Below are 24,882 nucleotides of genomic sequence, written 5' to 3'. Positions count from 1 at the left end.
CTTCCCTACAAAATTGGTCTGACCTCATCTACACCAAACTGCAGACAGACTGTTCTAAGTAAGACAAAAAATCCCCTGCAATTAGAATTTACCAAAATGAGCTCTTCAGAAGATGCAAGCAGGAAAGGACAGGGGGTGTTTATGTCTCTGTGAAGTGCAGGAGGGAGGTGCTACCTAAGCCCTATAAGTAGAAACGTGTCCAAGCAGCCAAAACAGGGCTGGAGTGAGGTCATGTCTTTGTCAGTGGCACTCAGGAAGCCTGACTTCACTCTGAGGGACCCCAACAGCCACGTCCTACACAGCAGCCCTGGGGCTGGAAGGCAAACGCCGCAGCACGCAGGGGATAGGGAGGAAGTGACTGTACAACCAAGAACTGTTATTCATCCTCATTATACTGTGGTTGCTCAATGTTGTGCATGTGGATTTGCTGAGGTGTAGAAAACAGCAAACAGTGACTAGACTGGAAATTGAGAGACCTCAATGTGTGATGGTAAAGAGACAGTATCAAGCAAGACTTTCCTGCTCTATACCAAAATACACAACTCTTAGCACTACACAGTTTAATAATTTTATCAGCGGCCTGCAAATAGACAGAGAATCATGGAGTCATAAAATAACCTTGGTTGGAAGGGACCTTAAAGATCACCTGTTCCAACCCCACTGTTGTGGATAGGGACACCTTTCACTATCCCAGGTTGCTCAGAGCTTCATCCAACCTGGCCTTGGACACTTCCAGGGATGGGGCAGCCACAGCTTCTCTGAGCAACCTGTGCCAGGGCCTTCCCACCCTCACAGGGAAGAATTTCTTCCTGATATTCACTCTAAACCTACTCTCTGTCAGTTTGAAGCCATTCCCCCTTGTCCTGTCACTCCTGGCCCTTGTAAAGAGTCTCTCTCCATCTTTCTTGTAGGCTCCCTTCAGGTCCTGGAAGGCCACACTGAAGTCACTCCAAAGCTTTTCTTCTCCAGGCTGAACAATCCCACCTCTCCCAGCCTTTCCTCCCAGCAGAGCTGCTCCTGGTGTGGTCTCTGCCCAACAGAGTTATGGAAGTCAAGTTGCAGCACAGCTTTGTCCAGCAGCAATATCCACAGCTTAGAGATATTTTTGATTAGCTGAAGGAGGCCAAGACATGGACTGGAATATTGAAAAATTGTTCCTTGCATACGCACAAGGTCCTTACTGTGCTTAAGCCTCTCAAGGGAAGGGCCAGAGTGATGAGCTATTATCTATAATTTGACTGACTAGGAAAAAGAAGTAGCAGACTCTTCAGACTGGCAGGAAAATGTTTAATAAGGTGTGATGTCTGGGCACTGCAGCTAAAGGGATCCAGATTAGGAGTTAGATGCCACTTTTTAAGGTTAATAAGCATTGGAACACCTTTACAAAAGCTCTCATTTTCTTCCCTGAAAATACCAAATTTTAATGAGTCAAATGGGTCAAGCTGAGTGTTTTGGGTGTGAACACATGGCAAAAACATAGTGCCAACACTCATCTTCCTCACATAACAGCAGCTGGCACCTTGTGGGGCACCAGGTGCCTGTCCTGAATGGAGTTCCAGCATGGAAAGGGGAGGTTTTTGTTGGGAAAGGTCATGGGTGGGACATTGCTTGGTTATGTTTTCTCTTAAAACATGTCACCATATGGTTTCTGTGTTTGGAAGTGGTGAACTCCTGCTCTGAGCAGAGGAGAATGGTTCTGCTACACCGGGGATGGGTGAGTTTTTATGAAGCATGGAAAGTCGTGCTGTTCACTGGCAAGGGCTTGAGTACACACATTTGTCAGTTCATACTGGAGCATATAAACCCCAGTAAACATCAGGAAGGAAATAAGGTTGCCCGGTGTGGTTATGATCTAGACCATGACATGAACATTTCAAAATGTTCCAAGGGGAGAAAAAAAATCTGAAAATATTGCAGGCAAGGCAGCAGAGAAGCAGAAGTGTTCTGAGAGAGAGTAGGTGACTTGGATAACAGCCCTGAGGCTATGACGAAATCTCTGCAACTCAGACAACATGGGAGAGCAAAAGTTTGGGTTGGTTGGGAAGTTTCTTGCTCTGTTCCAATGACCTGAAAGGTGGGCTGGGTGTTTTGATACTGCTTTGCAAATCCATTCCAGGCCACAAGAGATGTTATAGCATGATGTAGAGTGGAAGGGTGTTTTTGTCTAGGGGACCTGCTCTGGTTTTTCTTCTACTGAAGGTCAGGATAGATGGATTTTGAAAGGACAGTTGTTCACATCAACTCAAGATCAAGCTGTTCTCTGCTCTGCCCATCTATTATATCTGTTAAACGCTGCATTTATGTATTTATTTATTTATTTATAAATTTCTTTGTATCATGGCTGCTGAAGATTTCCAAGAGCCATATCTGATGATATTCTGGGTGTCCAGCAAAGAGGGAAATAATTTCCTGTGGCCCGTTGCAGTATCAGGTAATAGAACTCCCCCATCCCTTTCGAGCACACACCCTCCCGGAACAATGGTGAAAAAGGAGTCGTGATATTTATCAATTTCCACCATTTAACTTCCTGAAATGGAAACCCTAATGACAGCCCATGCAGGCTGCATGGTCAGGAAAACCAGACAAAGTCTCCCATTGTACCGGTCTGGTTGTTACGGGAGAGGATCTGCCTGCTTTGGTGTAACAGGATGTACTGCATATTTTGTATTTTTGCCCAGTGCTCCAATCCCTGTGGGCTAAACCTTTTCAACAGCAGCAATAAAAGAAGAAAAAGACTGAGGCCCTTCTCTTATACCACTTTTATTTTCGGGGGATATTAAATACAAGGAGTTTCACTCTCGGTGGAAGTTGTCCAACTGACTCCAGGATACTGTGTAATCATTAGGAACTGGAAAAACTCAAACTGCCTGTCTGTAGTGGCTTGGATAAGACCTGCTGGGCGCCTTCCAGAAATGAATATTGCAGCTGTGATGAGACTTGTGTTTGGGCTCTTCTTTCGGGGTGAATCGCGCCCTTACGCCCAAGGCCAGCCTGAGCCTAATGCATCATTTGAGACCCGTTTCAGCCCTTAAAATAAGACTAAAATAGCATTTAAATGTCACACGGACCTCCCAGCCCTTCTGAGGGAAGTGAGTGCTCTGCAAGGTATGTGCTAAACATTAAAATGTATGTGCTGATCATTAACATGTCTGCTAATCATTAAATTGAAGCTTTCCACTGCTAAGGACAGGAAAATATATCCCAAAATCTGCATCCGTGTCTTACAGATGCAACATCTCAGCCTGCACAGTGTCTAAAACCTTTAAAAAGGAAGGTTGCATAGGGCTCAGCTGACACGGCAGCCTGTTTGTGTCCTGATGTTTCTCAAAACTAGCAGGACTGGCTAGGAAGGAAAGCAGCTAGGTGGGAGATGTGGACGTGAACAGTTGGCTCAGGATGTGCATCCATCTCTAGGTGGATTTATTTGGTCTAGCTCTATCTCTTCCTGTGCCCTGTGTGCCCATGGGATCATATTTCTGGTTTAGTTTCATCCCAAAGGAATCCTCCGTGACCCCTCCCTGGTGCAAACCAAAGCACAGTCAGGAGATAACAGGAGAATCCAAAAGCAGGTTCATGATCCTACCCTAAAAGCACCCTGGGAGCACCTACACGCCCTCTTAGACAGCAAGAGCTCTCAAAATTATCCAACTTTGGGATTAATGTTGGGAGAGCAAGCTGTAGGTTCTCCACCTTTCCCTTTCATGGCAAAAATTCCTCTTTGGAGTGAGGACAAGCCAGAAGAAGCTCTGGGCCAAGCAGTGGTGCCACCTGGGAGCATTCCCTCCTTCCTCACAGGACCTGCAAAGTCCTTCCTCCCCCAGTTTCAGGGCAACCAGGACTGAGATGGAAAAATCTGTGCACACGGCAACCAGAACTCGATCTCTGAAGTGGTGGAGCGTGTGTATTAATGCCAGGTGAGATCTGGCAAGCCAATGTTTGTTTTAAATTTCTCTTTAATCACTCTTACAGTTTCGACTTTGAAGTCTAGGGAAGTACATTTTCTGGTTTATGCCTCAGATGACGTGGAAAAAGATATTCCACCTCCAGCACTGGAATATCATTTATAGATGTGTAAATTCATAAAGCTATGCCTCTAACAATTTGCCCACGTGGAACCGTCCCAATTTGCAGCAACTGAGAACTTGACTGAAAAAGAAAAGAAAGAAAAGAAAAAGAACATTTGAGGCATTTCTTTTATTATCATTGCCCCAGAATTTCAGACCTAGCTATTTCAGAATATAGGATCTATATCCAGGCTGTGTGCAAAAGAAGGGCTGGGAGGACAGGGAGAAGCTGAACATTCAAATCTTTGGAAAAATATTTAAAGAAATAATGACAAAAAGTGGTAAGGTTTGGAGGGGTGCAAGAGAATGCAGATTTATTTGAGCTCTGTTTTTCTACTACAGATGTTCTGCTAACTAGAGCAGAGATGTTCAGAGACCACATATTGGCTGTAAAATTCTAGGGCTGAGATTAATTAAATGTCTGCTGCTCCTCATATAAACTACACTCGAGAGTTTTTCAGGCCTTCTACTCCTCTGAAGGAACAGCTGTAGAATACATCACATGCATATCTTGCACCCTTAAAATGTATTTTTATAACAAGTGTCATTTTTTTACAAGGAAATTTTAACATTTTACCCTTCCTCTGATTATCTTGCTGCTGTTCAGAAAATAAAAAAGGAGAAGGGTCTGATGCTTACTCTACTAACATGTGATACTTCCTGCAGAGCACTGCCTCCACCCGACATGTGTTTTTAAACAAAATTCATGGTAGGTTCAATGGTCACAATTATTCACTTGTGTTACGGCTTATATGAGTCCATTTCTTGCAGCAGTTGTTGGAAGGTGAGGACCCCATTCCAGTCTATTCTCCAGGTTAATGCCTGAAAATGTAAGAAATACAATTTGTCATTTACACCTCCTTTTCCTCTTAACTGGACAATCTCATTGCTTCTTTTATCAGTCAGTTCACCCCTCCCCTGGATACCTGTAAGAGGTGTACTTTTATTACGTGATATATTTTTATATGTGATTAATCTTGCAGAAATCTCTTTTCCTCCTCCATGAGCTGATACCTCAACAATCTGATTTCTAGCCAGGCCTCGGGCAGTTTCCTATTTTAATTTGATACGGTACCCACAAACGCATAATATTCTTGTGTTGTTACAGTAAAACAACGCGGTATTTTAGAAGTGCCCAACCCACTTAACTCCACACCCCTCAGGGCCGCCTCCTCAGCTCTGACAGAAAAATGAAGCTGGTGTTAAATGTAAAATTTTCAGCCTGCTTGAACTGTGATACCCTTGATCAACTGCTTGCACATGCCACTTACAAAAACACAAACCCCAAGCCAAAGGTGTCTCCTTTGCTCCCTTGAAGATGTTGTTGACCATAAAGAAGCAAGTAAAACATTTTGCCTTAGAGCCACAGTGTTCACACCAAAAACATTTGCATTCCTCACCAAATGTGATGGCTTTAAGTTCATGGTTTTGTTTAAACTGAAGAGCCTGGCCAGTTACAACAGCTATGGGTGGTGGCCAAATGCAGGGGTGGCTTGTGAGGGGCACAACCTGGCTAATGGCATCCAAGAAACTGAGGAGCACCAGCCTGTGTCTTCCTTGTGAAAATACTTCCTGATTGTTTTTCTGAGGTAGATGTTACTTGACCTTTAAATAAACCACTACAGGCCTGTAAAAACTTTGTCCTGGACTCCTTGGAAATGCCAGCTGTGTGTGGAGGGAATGCCAACTGTGGAAATGGGAGAAGGTGCAGCCCACAGCGAGCTGCCTTTGCCACAGGCAAGAGGAGAAGGATGCAGAAGTTACCTCAGTCTCCAGGAGCACTCAACTCCCAACACATCTGGTGAGACTGGCGGGAAGGATGCACCAATAATGGTGGTGTTGTCTTATTTGTCAACCACAAACCCATTTCAATATCAACAAGCAAGATAGAGTCACTCAAAACAGCTGCCAGGATGTCTCCATCTGAGTGGGTTTTCACAGCATCCAAGCCACAGAAAGAAAGACACATGGTCCAAAAAAAGAGGTAATATTGATTGTGTTCCCATCTTAGGGTGCGGGTTAAAGGCTGTTTAACTTATTCTGAATGCTGGAATATCCAGAACACTAGCCTAAAATATTAATCTGTAAGAGTACTTTGCAGAATTACTTATAATGAGGATTTTATTTAATAATGAGCTCTTTAGAAATAAATTTCTTCAGTGGTTTTAGTGCATCACTGTAGGGAAGCTTTAAAATGAGCAGCCTTGAGCACTGTAATCATAATGTTTGCATTGTTGAAACTGCTGCAAGACCAAGAAACCATGGCCTTGGATGCTTCCAGGGATGAAGCACCCACAGTTTCTCTGGGCAACCTGCTCAAGTGCCTCACCACTCTCAGAGTATAAATTTTTTCCTAATATCTAATCTAAACATACTCTCTTTCGATTTGAAGTAATTCCCCCTTGTCTTGTCATTACAGGCTCTTATAAATAATCTTGCTCCATCTTTCCTCTACGTTCCCTTCAGGGACTGGAAGGCTGCATTAGGTCACCCCAAAATCTTCTCTCTCCAGGCTGAACAATCCCAGTTTTCTCAGCCTCTCCTCATTAGCAGAGCTGCTCCATCCCTCTGATCATCATCATCATAAAATTTCCTATCAAGTTAACAGAACAGAGGCTTTTGACCCTCAGGAGGGAGAAAGCTGCCCTATGTTAAGAATTGTGTTCCTACAGGTAGATTTTTGGATAGGATCTTACCCAAGCCCGGGTCCATTCCCAGCTGTAGCTCTGTGTCGATCGTGATCTATCAAACGCTGACTTGTTGGTATTTAGAACATGTTGGGCGGGCAAATTTCTTGGGTGTGATTCGGCCTTCTTGTAATTTTACAGAACAAATGTTACTTCCCACAGTAATTGCCATCCTCCCTGTGCAATGACAGAGAAATGCCAGACAGCCCTAACACCAGAACAATGAAAGCTGAACAGAAGTATTTTAATTTCCAGGAAGGAAGAGTTAAATTCATGGTGAAAGACAGGTGTGTTGGGTGGGACATCCCTGCTAGGCCTTGACTACTGTCAGGGGGCTGTGGGCAGACACAGGACCTTGGATTTATGGTTTTCTACCCCTTCTAATGTGCCTGAAAATTGAAAAAGAGGTGATGTAAAACAGGACCTTTTTATAAAGAATTGGAAGGACACCTGGATAAAATCATTAAGATCTTTGCCAGCATCTCCACATCTCTCAAGCTACTCCTTCATGTGAGTGTTTATAATGCTCAGAGCAGTTTCTTATGTGGCTAAAACACTGTAGGATCAGGAATGCCCTGCTACCCAGGCACTTATTTGAAGGGTTTCATGGACGAACGCAGGGGGTGGAACACAACTGTAATGACAGCAGCTCGTAGCTCACAGACACTCCAGAGGATTGCGTCGTCTTTCATCGGGATTGAATTTGATCCAAAGTGTACAAAACTTGTGTTGTGCCTCAAAGCTAATTGAGGATTTGTGGCTCTCTATCTCTCAGTTGGGGAAGGTCAGCCTTGAAATTTCCAGGTCAGAACTGTTTGACAAGGATTTAGTGTCATCCACAACTTGGGACATGCTAACAGGATTTCTTGTTTAAAGGCAGTGCTGTAACTGTAAAAAGAGGCTAAGAGGGCAAAACTGTGAGGAAAGAGATGATTCATTCTAGTGATTTATCCTTGCACTTCCAGGCTCTCAGACTAAAAGATGCTCCCTCTCCTTGCACGAGGCATGACTGGCCCATCTTTCCATTATTGCACTGCTGTGCTGAGTTATTGCAGTTTTGAAATGTAAACAGGACAGATTTCCTAATCTGTGAGGTAATTTGCACAAACTAATTTGTACCTTCCTGGAAAGCCTGGATCCTTGCTCAGTGAAACAGGGCAGCCCAGCCAACTTCTTCTGACATTTGGGAAATCAAAGAAAACTCCAGAGATGAGCAGTGGGACACACCATTTAATTATCACCAGCCTTTCTAAGCATTCCTGTTTTTCCAAGGTTATATGGCCGGACAGTTGGAATTAGGCTGCAGCCTGGGAGAACATTACACTGGCCTCTTGTGCACCATATGCCTTTTCATTGACAAACTAACACTTCTTTAATGAGACTTGCTGAGGTTCTTATCCAAAATACATTCCTTATCCCAGATCTCATCTCTAGCACCTCTCCCAGGGGTATCTGGGATTTTGGACCCAGACATATTTGCAAATCCAGGGCTTGATCAGGTCCCAGTGAAGTCAATAAAAATATTGTTGGTGCTGAGCAGACATGCATTAGGCTCAAAGGAAAAGTAAAACCCATCCAAGAAAATCACAGGTTCTTTTTTCAATCAAAATATGTCTTCTCTCTCTCTCCCTTTAAATTTTTTTTCTGCTCTTTTAACTTTACGACAAGTTTAAAGTAACTGAGAAAATGTTTAAATTTTTAAATGTTGAATAGTCCTGGCCGAATGCCCAAAAAAGTTAACGTGACCTTCCTAAAATAAAACTCTTATTAATTTTGAAACTTACTGACTCCAGTCAAGAATTTTTGGTGATGATAGAACACTGAAATGCAGAAAAAGAAACCACCACGAGGTTGAGAAATGAACTTTAATTCGCAGGTATCACCATTTCCAGAAAAATGGAAAAAGAAGAATGAACACCTGCAAAACTTCGGTGCTTATTTCATAAGCACAACCTCAGGGTTATGTTAATGCAATCATTAACATGGGAATATTAATTTTTGGAGCCTTTGTGGCTTTAGTTAAGCTGTCCCTTAGAGAAGCGGTGGACTCACAAAGCAACCCCTGGAAGCTACTGGGGCAGGTCTGTGCGTCCCAGCCCCCATCCTGACCCTGCCAAGCATTACAGGTGTGCACGTCCTTCTCTTCCAGACAGAGTGGTCAGGCTGAGTTGCTGCTTGCAGGTGAGGATGAGGTTGGAGACCTGTAGCCCTGTGGAGTCCTGCAGCCAGAGAACACCTGTTCCTGGCACTGTCTTGGGACGTGGAGAGGAAACATGGGACAAACACACACTTTTGTTTCTCAGTGGGGGGTCTGGACCTCAGCAAGGGGAAATGAGTCAGAATCCTCAGGAGCCCCGTTGCTCTCACCTTCCCAGAGCCCTTCCAGCCCATGACCTCGGCAGGGAATGAGCTGTTTGCCATCTCCCCTCACTCCATTGGCAATGTTTAGGTGCAAAGGTGACTGCAGTCACCTGCCCTCTGCGGTGCCCCTGCCGGAGCCCCGAGCAGGGAGTGGCAGACGAGTGGACCGGGTTAGTGGGTCTGTGTGACAGCGGGGGGGAGATCTAAGGGTCCGAAGTCACCTCGAAGGTCAGAGCAAGCATTACCTCCTCCCCGCCCACCCTGCTGCCGGGGCTCGGGGGAATCACAGTCCGCCCAAGTGGATGACAGCTTGCCGGCCCTTAATGACAGGCTGGGTGCAGACCGGCTGCCCAGACAAAGACGGGAAGTTCGGCGCTGCCCGGGGCAGGGGCCGGGGCCGAGCGGGGACACGGCGGGACCCCCTCCCCGCTGCCCCCGCCGCTCCATCAGCCCGGCAGAGCCGCGGCCGCTCCCTCCCTGCCTCCGGAGCCAGGCACGGACCTCTCCTCCTCCTCCTCCTCCTCCCCGAGCACTGCGAGCCGCAGCCCCGGCAGGACGCGAGGTAAGCACAGCCCTGCCGGCCCGGGGACATCCCGAGCCCCGCGTGGCTCTGCGGCTCCCAGCGATTCGGGGCAAACCTCGCGTTTTTCACACACACACACGAACATCTTTCTCCTGCCGGTCCCTCTCTTCCCGTTCCCGGCTTCCTCCGGCTCTTCTCCTCTCCTGCTTCCCTCTCTCCCGCTCACTCTCGCTGGTTTTCTCCTCCTCCCGAAGCCGCCCCCCCTCCCCCTTTCCGCCTCCCCTCAAGTTTCTCCTTCTGTCTGATTAAATGAGAAGGAAGTGTGGGAGTGGTGGTTTTGAAGCTCTCCCTTTAAGAGGCAGCCTGCAGTGACGAATTGTTGAAATTGCCATTGCAGGATGGCATTCCGCTATAAATTCATTGTTCCACCTCCTCTCATCTTCACATTTCTCTCCCTTCTCCTCTTGTTCACATCGACAGACTGGGGATAACAACAACAACAACAGGAAAGATACAGGGAGGGGGCTTTTACAGAAATCCAGGACGTTTTCCGCTTCTTGGGCTTTTTTCTTTTTTTTTTTTTTTTTTTTTTTTCTTTTTAACCATCTCACCGGAGACGATCGAGGCGGTTTTGGGTGCCTGAATTTCTTCTCTCCCCTACTCCTCCTTCTCTTCAAAACAAAAGAGGGCAAAAGAAGGAAAGGAGCCCACCGGAGCCCCGACAAAGTGCCGAGTCGCAGCAGACCTGCCCCTGCTGCAGCTGCTGGTGATGATCCGGTGACTAGAGCAGAGAAGTGGAAGAGGAGTGGGAAGTGCTCAAACTTCTCTACTTGCCGGCTCCGAGCCGTCTCTCCTCCTTTTCCTCTCTCCTCACTTTGCCTCCCCGGCAGCAGCGATTTGGGATTTTTTTTTTTTTTTAAATTTTTTTTTTTTTTTTTTTGCCTCTCTCTCTCTCTCCTTCCATGTGCTCCCGGCTCTTCCCTGCAGAGAAACACAAAGTTCACACGCGAGCGGCTTTTGTTGACATTTTTTTCTCTCCCACTCACACTTGACTTGGGGAGGGAGAACTTTTTTTTCCTTCTTCTTTTTTTTGTTCTTTCTTTTTTCCCTTCCCCGCATCTCCCCTTTTCTTCCCATCCCTTAACTACGCTGCCGCGCTCCGCCGGCCGGCTCCTTCCAACGCCGTCTCCCGTTATTATCATCATTATTACTACTATAATTACTATCACCGCCACCCCGCTGCCCCGCGCCGAGGCGAGGATGCTGCCGGCGCTGCTGTGGCTGCTGCTGGCCGCCCGTGCCGGCCGCGCCGCGCCGCCGCCGCCCGCACCTGCCGAGCCCGGCGCGCCGCCCGCCCGGCCCCCCGCCCCCGGGCCGCCCCGCGGGGCCGTGCGGCGCCTCGACCCGACCTACGCGGGGGGCGGCAGGGCGGGCTACGTGCTCTACGCCGGGGGACAGCGCTTCCTGCTCGACCTGGAGCGCGACGGGCCGCGCTGCCACTACCGCGGCACGGTGGACGGCAGCCCGCGTTCGCTCGCCGTCTTCAACCTCTGCGGCGGCCTCGACGGCTTCTTCGCCGTGGGCCGCTCCCGCTACACCGTGCGCCCGGCGCGCCGCGGCCCCCGGGGAGAGGCCGGAGCGCGGATCTATGGCGAGGGCCCGGCCCGCACCCCTCACGTCTTCCGCAGGGAGAGCTTCAGCTTCGAGACGGTGCCGGCCCGCACCAGCTGCGAGACCCGAGACCCCGCCGGGCCGGCGGGCGGGGACGGGCGGCGGCGGCGGCGGCGGCGCTCCGTGTCCCGGGCCCGGCAGGTGGAGCTGCTGCTGGTGGCCGACGCCTCCATGGTGCGCAAGTACGGGAAGGGGCTGCAGCACTACCTGCTCACCCTGGCCTCCATCGCCTCCCGGCTCTACGCGCACGCCAGCCTGGAGAACCACGTGCGGCTGGCCGTGGTGAAGGTGGTGGCGCTGGGCGACAAGGAGAAGGGGCTGGAGGTCAACAGGAACGCCGCCACCACGCTCAAGAACTTCTGCAAGTGGCAGCACCAGCACAACCGCCTCGACGACGACCACGAGGAGCACTACGATGCCGCCATCCTCTTCACCCGCGAGGTAGGCATGGCCCTGGCCACAGGCATGGCCGTGACAGCGACGAGGTGTCCCTCGAGCGTGGGGTGGCCGGGCTGGTGGACCTCCAGTCGCCCTGCTCGGCTTTGCCCACGGGTTGCCTCCCCTCTCGTGGATCCAGCTCTTCCATCAGGGACCGGCACCCGTGCACAGCTGCCGGCGTGGCAGAGGGGTTGAGATGTGTGCGTCCCCTGCCCTGTGCTGTCAGCCCTGCTGTGGGTGCACCAGTGCAGTGCTGGGACCCCAGCCAGGTGGAGAGGTGGGAACTTTGGTCGTGGGACTCAGCCTAAAGTCCCTCTGCTTGAGACGTGACTTTGTCCTGTCTGTCCCAGTGGCTCCTCTCTCTCTGCGGAGGTGGTCCAGGCAGGAAGGGCTGATAGCACTTCCTAAACTAAATTAGTCCCCAAACAAACCTGCTAGTGAAAGTGGTGGAGAGCACCTTAAGAGTACAGACGTCCTGCTTGTGGAGCACATTGGGACGCTATTTCCAGCAAGAATAGCTCCACCGCGCTGGAAGCCGGCAGCACTTGTGGTTCAAGTGTAGGACGTAAATGCAGACCGCAGGTAAACAGAGCTGCACAAGCTGAGTTGGGCTGGTGGCAAGGGGCTGCAGTCCCTGTCTTGTCCCCCAGGTGGGTGCCCTGATCAGTTGTGGGTTGGATGTGGCCGGTGTTGCCCATGCAAAGGTGTGTCCTGTTGCTCCACGCTGGGTTGTTGATTAATTGCATTGCCAGAGGTCGTTAAGGGACATTGCTCTGGTAGACATGTGGCCGAGTTTATGCAATGAAGTTCTTCTGTAAGAATATCCCTGCAGCGGTTTGGGTTTGGTGTTTTCTTTTTTTCCCTTTCCCCAAGTACGAAAAAAATAACTGCATGACTTTCCGTTCATTTGAGTTCTCCGGCTTTGCTACATCGCAGGAGCCTGCCAAAAAGGATGCTTTGGATGGTTTGTGGAAGGAGTTGCTCCAGAAGGGGGAAAAAAAGCGCCTGGCTCGCTTTTCTAGCTGTAAATAGTTGAGACATTAGGTTCTGTGTCAGTCAGGCATCGCTTGTACAACAGGAGCCCCTTTTAGCAGTTTAAAGCCCATCAGTATAATGTGCAAGCTTTCATTTTTTTATCACTATAACCTGAATGAAAGCAGGCTACCTGGACTGGGTCAGAAAGCTTCTGGGTTTTGATATAAACATCTTATCTAATGGCTTATTAAGCCCGGGCCAGCATCCATCATTTCTCTCTGAAGAGTGTTTCTCCCTGCCAGTATTCCCACTTATTTCCCTGGGCTGTATGACAATTCGGACAATTAATTAACGTAACATCAATTATTAAGTTAATTTGGATTGAGATAGGATACGACTCTAAAGTGCACCTGCTTTATAGATGCTCAGCTGTATTTCTTTGCATGGACACCCTCCTGTCAGAGTGAGAGGGTGCTGTTAATCAATAATCCACTGTCAAAGACTCGTGAGCAATGCATAGAGTTACTTCTTTGGGATGTAAGTAGTACTCAAAATCAACAAAACACCGGAGTTCCTGTGATCTGCTTCCACTCTTAAGATGCAAATGTTGCTTGTACTGCTGCTCAGGGCTGCTTTATGAGAAAAAAAGCACAGGCTTGTGTTCTCTTGGTTTACATTTTAACAGCTTTAACTCTGGGATTAGCTCCTAGATGCAATTCAGGACAACTTAATCTGCTTTAATGCTTTGCTGTGTGCACACGAACATTGTTTGGCAGTGTTTGACTGAACTAAGAACCAGACTGGAGTTTCTTGCTACATGTGTTCATGATGTTCTTTGCAGGGAGTGTGTGTGAGCCCACACGATTTTTATGTGCTTACCCTTGAAATGTCAACATGAATCTATTTGCTCCCCGTGGAATGTAAACACGAAAAGGGTTAAAGGATGAAAAAGCAGTGGACATGTTTCCTGGAGAAAACAGCCCCACTTTGAACTAAAGGAGAGATTTTTTCCAGTTTAGCTTTTCAATGAGAGTGGCAGCAGTTGGCAGGAGAGCACCACTTTTACAACTCTGTTTTGGATGGATGAAGTTGGTTGCTAAGCTACACGACGCCAAGCCGTGGCTGCGTGTTTTGATGGGCTCTGAGTATCGTCATGCTGATTTTTAAACATCCAGATGTCTCTTTCTAAGTGCTGTGGGTTTCAGGCCTTGGGCAAACGTGTGAGGTACATTTTCCATCGTTGTTTACTAACTGAGGCCACCTTGAGCTTCGTGTCTCTCCGTCAATAGAATAATATTTGCAGATCGTTTGTCAGCTGAATGCCTGGCCTCGGCTGTATGGAACTGGTTTTGTGTAGATAGAATCTGCGTTGTGCATGGCTGGTGCCATACAAATCCCTAATATAATAATTATCTTTGTTCCAGAGTGACATTTGCTTGGATGTTGGTTTTTTACACCAAAAGAGGGCTTTATTTGAGTTCCTCATGAGGGAAGAATCCCGACAGAATTCAGCAGTGTTGCTTTGCCCTCTGTGGTTGTCTTTACTTCTTCAAAGATAAATTAGTAACCATTGATAGACTGAGAGTGCATTGGCAGCTCTCCTTTATTATTAAATTAGTAGTGGTTCAAATTATGTTATATAAGTTCAAATTATGGTCATCATCATCATTCATACTAGGAAGCACTTCCCATGCGAAAAAATTTAGAAGGAAATTTACTGATTCTGAGTTAAAACAGCCACTTCTTTCTGGTCATAATCTGTATTTAATTGGATAAGGGCTTTAAAGCAATTATGCTGCAGACCATAGTAAATCACTGTGAACATGAATTCAGTTTGGGGTGATACAGGCAACATGTTAAAGCTGGTTTTAGGCTTTGTGTTGCTTATCAGTGATGGCAAGGGTCCATTAGCTGCAGTGGGTCCTTATGTTTACTCTGTAGATGAAAGGAGCACTAGAGGAACATGCCTGGCCATTGTGAAAACCTGCAGTGGACACAGAAATTATCTGTCACTAAATATTGCAGGAATTTAGTTGGGTTCCACAATGATTATTTAAATCTGATAATGAGAAGTGTATTTTCCCAGTGATCCCATCTCTCATTTTGACCCACGATGAGCAGGATCAAGCACGACAGAGCTCTGACTTGACAGTCAGAAAACGTGATAATTTTCTGATATTTCTAAATTTCCTCAAGGCAGCTTGACCATAACAGCCTTGAAGAGTTCACGGGTCCCCTGCTGTTGGACAACTTTGTGGTTGAGTCCTTGACAGCAGCTGTAAATCTTAGGGCCGCGTGAATCTTAGAGCATCCTCCATGGAATATGGTGGTGCAGGGATTCAATTCTGGTGGCCACGTGAGTTCTCCACCCCATAGGGAAGTGGCTGTGTGGTGGGGAGGAGGAAGAGCTTGCAAAGCCCTCTTTCCCTGGAGATTAGATCACTTGCTCTCAGTGGCAATGGAGTCAACAGCAAATTTAGAATTCAGTGTTTCATCACTGGTTCTCAGTGGCAGTGAAGTCAACAGCAAATTTAGAGTTTAGTCTGTTTCAGCCTTTTTTATTGTGAACAGTTTGCAGAAGCTGGAAGCAGACAATCTTCAGATTTTTATGGGTGCAACAAAACACTTGCCAGATTATTTGTCACAGTAGCAAAACAGATTAGATGGGACTTGCAATCTGCAGTTGAACTCACACTGATCTTTTTTCTGAGGTCCAGCCTGCTCGGCAATTATCCTCTAGAATTCATCCAATCTGTTTCATTAATGGCCCTTAGTTAAATTTCAAGTGAACTATTGAATGCATGTGGACAAAATCCAGCTCTCTTCCTCTCCCCCCAGTTCTGAATCATCTGAAGATTAAAATAGATGTTTCTCACAGTAGATACAGACATTAGGAGCAAGAAAAAATCCTTTCCTAAGTGCTTGTTAGCATCATCTGTGATAGTTCCATCATGCCTGGCTCAAGCTAGAGTTCATGCTAGAGCCAAAGGCCACTGTCCTGCCTTTTCCTACACAGTAATTATATGGGGCTGGTATGTTTGATTTAGTTTAACTGTCCATCTGGCAGTGCTGTTGAAATTTAACAGCAAGCTTTGTATTATCTCAGCTCTGTAGATTATTATTTCATTGCATGGCGCACATGCTTTCTTTAGCTCTACTTCTTTCTTCTTCTTTTTCTTTTTTTTTTCTTCTTTTCTCTATTACTATCTTCCAACAATTATTATCCCCTAGTAGTAAAACAAGTCACTGTACCAATGATCAATAGAATAGATTTCACTGGTTGTTATTATTACTCTGAAGAAATGGTAGTGTGATGTGTCTAGCAGTTTCACAGTGTTTTCACCAACTTTGTTGCACGTCTAATACATTTAAATAATGTCCCTAGGGAAAATAAAGTGGGACATAACTGATAGAGGAGAAGTTTGATTCACTCTGATCTAGAGAGATGGTGTGGAGTTTTCCCACAAAGGAATTGTGGCTTAGGCAGGTTAAATCACACATTTTTACTTGGTCACCAGTCACCAGTTTTGTAACTGAAACTTCTCCTCCCCATGCAGATTCCAAATGCTTTATGTGCATTTTGTCCATATTTTTAAATAACCTGTGGTTTGCATAACTCTGCTGTGTTTTCTTTCAAATGCCTAAGCCTCAGGCCCGTATTTATCACATGAACCCCAAAAGCAAACGACCTCAATTTTTAAGCTAAACTACTGGAAAAAAACATGTGGGTTTTGTTTTGGTAGATATGGCAGGTATCACCCTTGTGGTTTTCCTCAGAAGGGAGCCAGGTTTTGGCCACTCTCTCAGAATGTGGCCAGGAAAGCCCAGAGCAGTAACCCAGTGAGTCTGACAGGAGTCCTTCCTCACCCTGAATCCTTTCTGTTTGTTCAACATTACTTCTTTAAACCACGTGTGCCATTCCACGTTGCTGTGACATCAATAAAAGTTCACCCACTTTGCCGAGGAGCACAAGGGAGGGTGGATGTGTGTGTTCCTAACACCACCTCACCCAGCCTCCCTGCCCAGGGCTGCGGTGGGAACGCTGCTGCTGGAAGTCGGAAAGTCGTGCTTAATTCCTTCCTCTGCTTGAGGGGTTTTGGGTCTGTATTGCCCACCTCCCAGGAGGGGTCCTTAACCAGGAGGTCGTAAGCTGTTCCAGGTGTTAAGGAAACTTTCCACCCCTCTGACCAAAGGTCTGTCACTGTGTAGTGAGTAATTCATATGGTGAGAACGAGAGGAATCATGACCTGAAGCCGCTGAGTGGAGTGCAGCACTTGGACTGAGGTGGTCTGGGTTCCTCAAGCATGGAGAGAAGGCTGTTTCTGTAATTTACCACAGGCTGTTCAGTGGGAAAGAAGGAGGATGAGCAATAGGGACCAAAAATTGGATCACTTCACTGACTGCACTTCAGGTGCAGCCTGGGCTAGAGAAACCTTGGGCACAGGGGCTGCTTCAGGAGGAGCCAGAGCTCCCTGTGTGCATGGCAGTAGCCTGGTGTAGACCATACAGTGCTCTCCTAAGAAACATTCTTCTAGCTGGCCTCATCCCTGGAAGGAATTTGTAGCTGGATCACATTCTTACTGGGAAAAGGCTTTAGCTGATGAGCTGTTGTAAAGGAACCAGAAGAGCAAGTGAACAGAACTGTAAAGGTTTTAGCTGTGCATTACAAGAAGGTGAATGTGCAGCTTGGCCTGGTACAAAGCCTAATCCTGTGGGTTCCTCTCATTCTGATCTGAGAAGCTCTGTAGGCTCAGCATCCCTCAGGGGCAAAGGTGGAGAAACATGAAACATCTGAACCCCAGTAAGCAAAGTGCCCAGCTGTTCCAGACTGTGAAACTGTGGCACTTAGAGGCCCACAGGATCCCAAACTGCAAGCCCTATGAGGGGTAGATAAAACACCTGAGGACGTGTTCTTCCACCCTTACCTTCCACCAAATTGTCCTCGTTGGTGCTCACATCCTGTTTTAGATCTGGTCAGCAGGCTCTGACCTAATACCAGGTTTCACTAAACAGTTGGTTCTTGTTCTGAAACCTACTGAACACGTTTCAGGTGAAATAAACTCCCTGCTCCAGCCAGGACGTGGTGACACTTATCTCCCTTCACAACAATGCCATGTATACATGGCAGCCAGCCAGCTGCTCCTGATGGATTTAGAATGCCAAGAAATCTTGGCCTCTAATGAGCTGTCTAATTAACTACCAGACTTGTGATGTACAGCTTAGCTTTACTAAGCCACTCCTTTGCCAAAGCTTAAGTCTTAGCATCTATTGCCTCCTGCATAGCAAATGCATTTCCTTGTCATTCTTCTGCTATGAAACTACTGTAAAGCGGATCAAGGGCCAGGCTGCTTTCCTTCTTTAGAAATATCAAAAAACATTCTTTAAAGCTTCTGCCACTGATTCAAGGCAATTGAGTATACAGAACTGAGTAACTTTCTTTTTCTAAAAGAAACAGAGTGAAATAATAATTGGAAACTGATTTTATGTATCATGAGTCGCCTCTTTCCTCGTGCTTTAGCTGGAGTATGAAAAGTTGAGGCTACCCACACAGATTTTTTAGGATTGCATCATTACACTGAAGCCTGTTTTTAACAAAAAATTAAAATATTTTCCAGGAAAATAAAACCTTTTACTGTACTCCCAGAAAGTTTACTTCATGAAAGTAGTAGACTGCTTTCCAGGACTGCCCAGGAAAGCAAAAAACAACGTAATTATTGATTTTGGTAACAAGTAATCCATAAGCCAGTGTTTGATGGGTAAGCAGGCATGATTTTCAGTAACATCGTTTGAAATAAAGCTGTTTAGAAGCTAGTACTGGTGAATTGACCCAAAAGCAAACTTTTCAGAGTATTTGTCTCAGAAATGCTGCTTGATAGGCTGCAGTTCTGTTTATAGTATATACCATGAATAGAAATATATTCCAGTTCAAATCGTGCAGAGGCAGGAGAAGGAAAGAATGAGTGAGACAATGACAACACAGAGGAGCTGAGCTTTCAGTAATCTGCCTAAATGGTTATTGACAATATCAGCCTTAGCTGCAAATGAGCATCCAAGGGCTGGAATTGGCAGGGAGAACCATGATGCTCAATCCGTGCTCTGCTCAAAGCACAGCCATGGCATGCCCTGCTCTAGCAGCAGATGGGCAACCCACAGACATCCCCCTAACAGCTTCTTACAAAGGAGCTAATGCCAGAAAATATTTCCTGTCCTTGTTCCCAGAATCCTTTACAAGCCCCTCTGCTGTTTCCCAGCTGGGATTTGGCAGCGGCTGCAGGACTCCCACACCGACTGCTGGGGGGCCACAAGGACTTGGCCACGGAGCTGCTGGGCTGCTTTGCTGCAGCACTGGCCACCACTTTCTGACCCCAGAGTGGTCACTCTTCTCCTTTCTGGGGATGGCTGGTCGCACACTGTCTGAGGACACCTGTTTTCCAGCTGTCTTTGAGGAATTGGAGGAGCTAGGTGATTTTACATAGAAGCAGTTTGCAGAATCATGTCTTTCCTGCTGTGGGATTTCCTAGGACCAGCCTCTGGTACAGCCCTAATGTCTAGGGAAGACAGTGTAATGCAGTCCTGTGCACAGCTTTTGAAATGCTGAGGTGAGACTATGGTAACATCCCTGCCCTAATGTTCCCTGCTCTACACATCCCATCAGAATTAGCTCTATGGAAGTTTATGAGAGTGCCTGCTTAGAGAAATTATATTCTTTTAGTTATATTTGTGTCATGAAATCTGGTGAATCATTGTGAGGTCTGGCTGTGCCTGCTGGTGTAAATTCCCAGCATAGCTGCTTCTTGTGTGCAAATGGGAGTAAATCCTGACTGGCATGAGGCATCTGGGTGCTGATACCATTGTGCCTACACTGGGAGCAGCACTGATGTCAGAATCTACGTGATAATGACACCCAAATACAAGAGCAGATGAGTGATATAGAATCTGCCTGCAGAGGCAAAGCCTGAATTAATGCAGTTTATACTATTACTGGCACTGTCAACCTGTCCTGCCCTTCTCCAGTAAGTTGCTTTCTGTCTGATTTATGTGCTTTTTGGTACTTGTGTAAGAATTTCAGTTCAGCTGCTTGTGTGGATTCAGGTCAGATTGCTCTGTCACAGAATCACAGGATCAGTTAGATTGGAAATGACCTCTGAAATCATTGAGTCCAACCTGTGGCTGAACACCTTGTAAACCAGACCATGGCACTGAGTCCACATACAGTCATTCCTTGGACACCTCCAGGGATGGGGACACCAAACCTCCCTGGGCAGCCCTTTCCAATATCTAATCACCCTTTTTATGAAGAAATTCTTCTTCATGTCCAGCCTACACATCCAGTTTAAGACTGTGTCTCCTTGTCCCATTGATAGTTCCTTGGGAGCAGAGCCTGGCCCCACCCAGCTGCACCCTCCTGTCAGGGAGTTGTGGAGGGTGAGAAGGACCAAGTTCAGTGTAAAGGGTTAATCGGATATGAACCCAAACAAAAGTAGTAGGAGTTTAAGGATGGTGACTTCTTTGTTGAATATGCCCCAGATATGTGACATAAGAATAACCTGACCTCACTTGAGGCCTCTCCCAACGCTGGTTGAGAGCTGCTGAAAATGATGCAAAGTTTATTTGCCTAAACAGAACTGGAAAAATTGTGCATTTCTTTTAAAATACTTCGAAATATGCATCCCATACTTCCCATAACCCATGCAGAGCAAGAGGCAAAGTCTGGGGGCCTGGGGGCTTAGAGAGAAAATTGTCTGCATATTATCTGCAGTGGTACAGAATGGAAGTTTGCCTTAAACCATGGATTACACCTGTGAAAATTTGGAAATTCAATACTTTGCAACTACATTCCCTCTCTTCTTGCCAGGCTGTTTTGGTCATTGGTAGTGAGGCATTTAAAGCTTGGTGTTAAGTAGCAACAAGAGTGAATTTACCAAGAGTTCCCAGATACCTGGAAGCCAGAACTGAGCCTGAAATTTCTCCTCCATATATGTAATATTGCTTTGTATTTCAGCTTGAAAAATTTCTTTCTTTGGAAAAAAAACCCAACACCTTTTTTCTTTTTTTGTGTGTGTGTTTGTAAAGAGACGCTCTGTCACAGTATCTGTGAACTCTGTGTGGTTTTCTTTGACTTCAGTGGGATTTGAATCCTCTGCATTTCCAAGTTTGCCTAACCTGTCAAAATCAGTGAACACTGCTGCTCTGAAGCCTCCTGCAAGGTGTCTCTTATTCAGATGGATTAATTATGAAAGGCTTCATTAAAGAAAGTCCTTATAGAAAGAGATCAGAAGGGAAGAAGAGAATCTTAAAAATGAAGGGAAAAAAGTGCTCTTTCATCATTTTGATAATACCATTTGTCATGCCTTGAAAATGACAGTTTCATTCAACCACAATGAAACGTTGAAGTGTTCCAAATAGCATGGCCCCTACTTTTCCTTCTCATCCAAAAGATGTAGACATATGCACATTCACACTAATATTCTTCCCTCTGCTCCAACAGAAGCACAGAAAAGTTACTGCTGGTGATAAAACCACAATGTCTGACCAAAGCTGAAAGGAAAAACCTAATGCTACCTGCACGGTTTTTGGAGACACCCCATATCTACATGTGGGAGAAGTGGTTGAGTTGTTGGGATTTTGCACTCTCTCGTATCACTGACTCTCAGCAATCTCTGAGAATTGCTTAAATGCTTGGTATATTATTGGGTAACACACTGTTAATTGTACTGCTTTACAGATGCAAAAGGAGGTTTCACGCGTAACAATGTCATTTCTTTTAAGTGCAGGTATAAGATTTGCTTCAGAAAAGCAAGGTGATCTCTGGCTCAAGGACTGATCAGAAAGCTGAAGCTTTCTGTCAGTGTAAATAAAAAGAATTTTCTGGTTTTATTGTCCATGAGGAAATGCTTTCATAGAATGTTTGAGGTACCTACCTCAATGCAAGTGTGAGCACCACAGAAATACAAATGTAACTAACAGCAATTAGCTTCAGAATGTATCCAAATTCTGTTAAAGTCCATAAAAATACTCCCACTGACCTTACCATAGACTGGCTTGCTGTGCTTTTAACATCTTTAGCTGGAACCTTACGTTGATATTTTCATCCAGGTCCTGCTGTTGCCGAAGGCGACTTTAACCGGTTGTTACCGCTGAGTGCCAAAACTTAATTTAATGATTTTTTGAATTTTTTTTTCTCCCTTCTGGGGCAGGATTTGTGTGGGCATCATTCCTGTGATACCCTGGGAATGGCAGACGTTGGGACCATCTGCTCCCCCGAGCGCAGCTGCGCGGTGATTGAAGACGACGGCCTCCACGCAGCCTTTACGGTGGCTCACGAAATTGGTATGCAGTGCCTTTTCTGTTCCCCCGCCAAGCCAAACACTCGCAACAGCTGCATTAGGAACCAAAATACCCCGCAATTAATTCCAGATTTCCCCCGGCCCAGAGCCCCGCCTGGGGATTAGGGCTGTGTACATATGCACTTCAGGGTTAACTAATAAGGGATCAGAAGGCAGGGGAAGGCGCACAGTAGGTGTTTCCTCCCTGACAGTGGCCTTTCTAAGCAGCAGTTGAAGTGAAAATTCAAAGGCTGCTGCTACTGCCCAAAGATGTCAATGCATGGCCCTCCTGAGAAAGCTTTTGGCCCATCTGTTGTAATTTGCATGCGTTTATTTATTGGAAAATAAGTCACATTTTTCAACTTGTTGCATGTGCTACCGTTAGGAAGATTTTTTCCCTTGTATTACCTGCAGAGAAAAGCTGTTGTGGCAACAAAACCAACATAATTCTAATATCTTCGTAAGTGTATGGAAATTCCACCTTTATGAATCCTACAATAAGTTAAATAGTATTTAGGTGTAAAGATTTGGTCAAAAAACCTGTTCAGCTTTGTTTCAGTTTCCACCTCAGTGGACAGCAATTAAATCAGGAGCCTTGCATGTACCCTTCAGAAGGGTTTAAGATAGAATTAGTGACAGAAGAAAGTTTGTGGTCTTGTATATTACATCTGTCATTATATATCCCTTCAGAGTGACTGCTGCCATCTTGATCATGTTTAATTTACTGGTATTTTGTGAGCTGTGTTCACTGGAAATGCATTTGCTATAAGGGCTATTCACTTTGGGGAGTGAACAGCAATTTAAAAGTGGAGAATGTTCTTTTTTTCTTTTTTCTTTTTTTTTGTAATATTCTTGGAAGGAAATAACAAGGAAAGGAGAACTTCCACAGAGAGCCAGCTGCTGAATTGCCTTGTACCTCGTGCCAAACCAAAGTAAAGTTTGCTTTGGGAGTATCATTGCAGTGGTTCCATTTTCAAGGAGCTTGCAGGTAGAGGCTGAGATCTGAGTGCCTTATACATATAGCTCAGGAAACAGAGGTCACCAAGGATGGAAAATGACCTGACTGTTCAGTGACAAGTGATCCTAACCCTGCTCCTCTTATAGCTCTGCAAAGGAGTTACATCAGTAGTGGCTGGAGAGGGGATCGGGCATTGCATGAAAACATGAAATACTGTGTCAAGATGAGCCCCCAAAGCAGAAGTTCTATTTTAGTAAGCAATTTTGTCAAAACAAAATAAAAACTCCTCTGGAGTCACTAATTCAGTGCATTTGGAGATAGCTACAGCAGTGCAGAAAGACAGGTTCACATGGGATGTGGATGCTGTGAATGAGCCGTCACAAACCTGGGATGTGTTAGATGGCAAACTTAGCCTGTCATTCAGAGCCAGCGTGCTGGGGACACTGCTTGTGTCCCCTTGCACCCAGAAGTGATGCCTCTGCTGAGGGTCAGTGGGCAGGGTTGGGTGAGGAGCTGCCTCGTGGTGCCAGTGTTGATGGATCTGGTGTGTGAAGAGGAAAGCAATGTCTTTCCTGCCATTTTATCAGCAATAAATACATTTTTAGGTAGATTAAAAATGAAAGAACACAGATCAGTAAAGACAGGATGAGCAGCTAATGTTCACATTGTTACCTTGAATTCCACACAGAGAAAATACAAGCAAAAGTGAATTATTTTTAGTGATCTAGAAGCACATTTTGGAGAAAGGCCATTTTCATACCTAGGAATTTACAGGAATCTCTAAAAACTGTAATTTTCAATGTAAAAAAGGTATGAATTGAAATGAATAAATAAGAACCCTAATGGACATAAAACCTCTACTTTGAGGCTGTTTAAAATAACATCCTTTTTTTTCCTCCTCACCAGAAGTTTTTAAGAAAGGAGGGGTGTCAGGTCGCAGAATGATCTTTGTGTGTGTGGCCTGAAGTAGGAGAAGCTGAGAAGAAAAAACAGCTAAAATTGCTTGAGTACTTAAATCAAAGGTCAAAAAAGGATGAAAAATAAAAGTGTGGCATGGATATCCTTTAGTTAAGCACTTTGGGGAAAACCTTGCTTTATTTTATTTGGAGACCAGGTTTCTTCCTACAATCCAGAAATCTTCAAGTTCCCCCTATCCTGTGGGCAGGGTGTAGCTTTAATTTTACAGTGGCTCAGTTCCTCAGTCAGAGGGGATGCTCTGAGCCTGAGATGTTCTTTTCTGGCAGTAGGAAGGTCAAGGTGAGCCACTGAGTGAAGGAGAGTCACTCTCGGCTGTTTTTGTGCGTGGGGAGCAGATGCAGCACCATTAACATGGACTTGATTCTCAGAGTGTCCTCGCTGTGGCTTCCAGGGGGATGCGATTGCTCTTGTTTCCCCTGTGAAGGATCCAAGAGCATTTTCCAGGCTCAAATTCTTTCTCTGGAAGGCAACCAAAGTAAATTGAACTGCAGCTAAACCTGACAGGAGGATGGATGCCCAGCCCAGGGGCTCAGGTTGGATTGGTGCACAGGAAGCCAAAAAGCAGCTTGCTGCAGAATAAACCTGCTGCTTCAGTTGCCAGGGTTTGTGCCACATCACGCGTGAGATGTTTGTTTTATTTCTTTCAGATAAAATAGATGGATTTTGACCAGTGGTTTTTGAGGGGGAGAGAATGGATGGGCAGCAACAGGCAAAACCTCCACAGGCCTGTAAAGGAGAGCACAGGAAGGAATAGATGCAGCCAAATTCTTGGTACAACTGATTAGCTGGCAATAAGAGGTAGAGATCTTTATATAAAGTTTGATAAGGTAGGACCTGAATCTTGTCATACTTGCATGTAGGAAAATCAGTAATAGCTTGTCTGCAAAAAAAGAAAAAAAAG

The 24,882-nt window shown here is 45.9% G+C and overlaps 1 protein-coding gene across 1 annotated transcript in view; it reads left to right on the top strand.

The window, feature by feature from the left end:
• The first annotated feature begins 10,895 nt into the window (after nucleotides 1–10,895).
• ADAMTS5 (ADAM metallopeptidase with thrombospondin type 1 motif 5) overlaps nucleotides 10,896–24,882 on the top strand; it is a 39,447-nt gene continuing 25,460 nt past the window's right edge. Inside the window, exons 1-2 of the mRNA XM_039564804.1 lie at nucleotides 10,896–11,747; nucleotides 21,917–22,049. Of these exons, the coding sequence (XP_039420738.1) occupies nucleotides 10,896–11,747; nucleotides 21,917–22,049 (985 nt within the window). The remainder of the gene's footprint in view (nucleotides 11,748–21,916; nucleotides 22,050–24,882) is intronic.

The sequence above is a fragment of the Corvus cornix genome, chromosome 1 (genome assembly GCF_000738735.6).
Source record: "Corvus cornix cornix isolate S_Up_H32 chromosome 1, ASM73873v5, whole genome shotgun sequence".
Taxonomy (NCBI): Eukaryota; Metazoa; Chordata; class Aves; order Passeriformes; family Corvidae; genus Corvus; species Corvus cornix.
The sequence above is the reverse complement of the archived record's forward strand: the minus strand, read 5'-3'. Positions and strand labels throughout refer to the sequence as shown.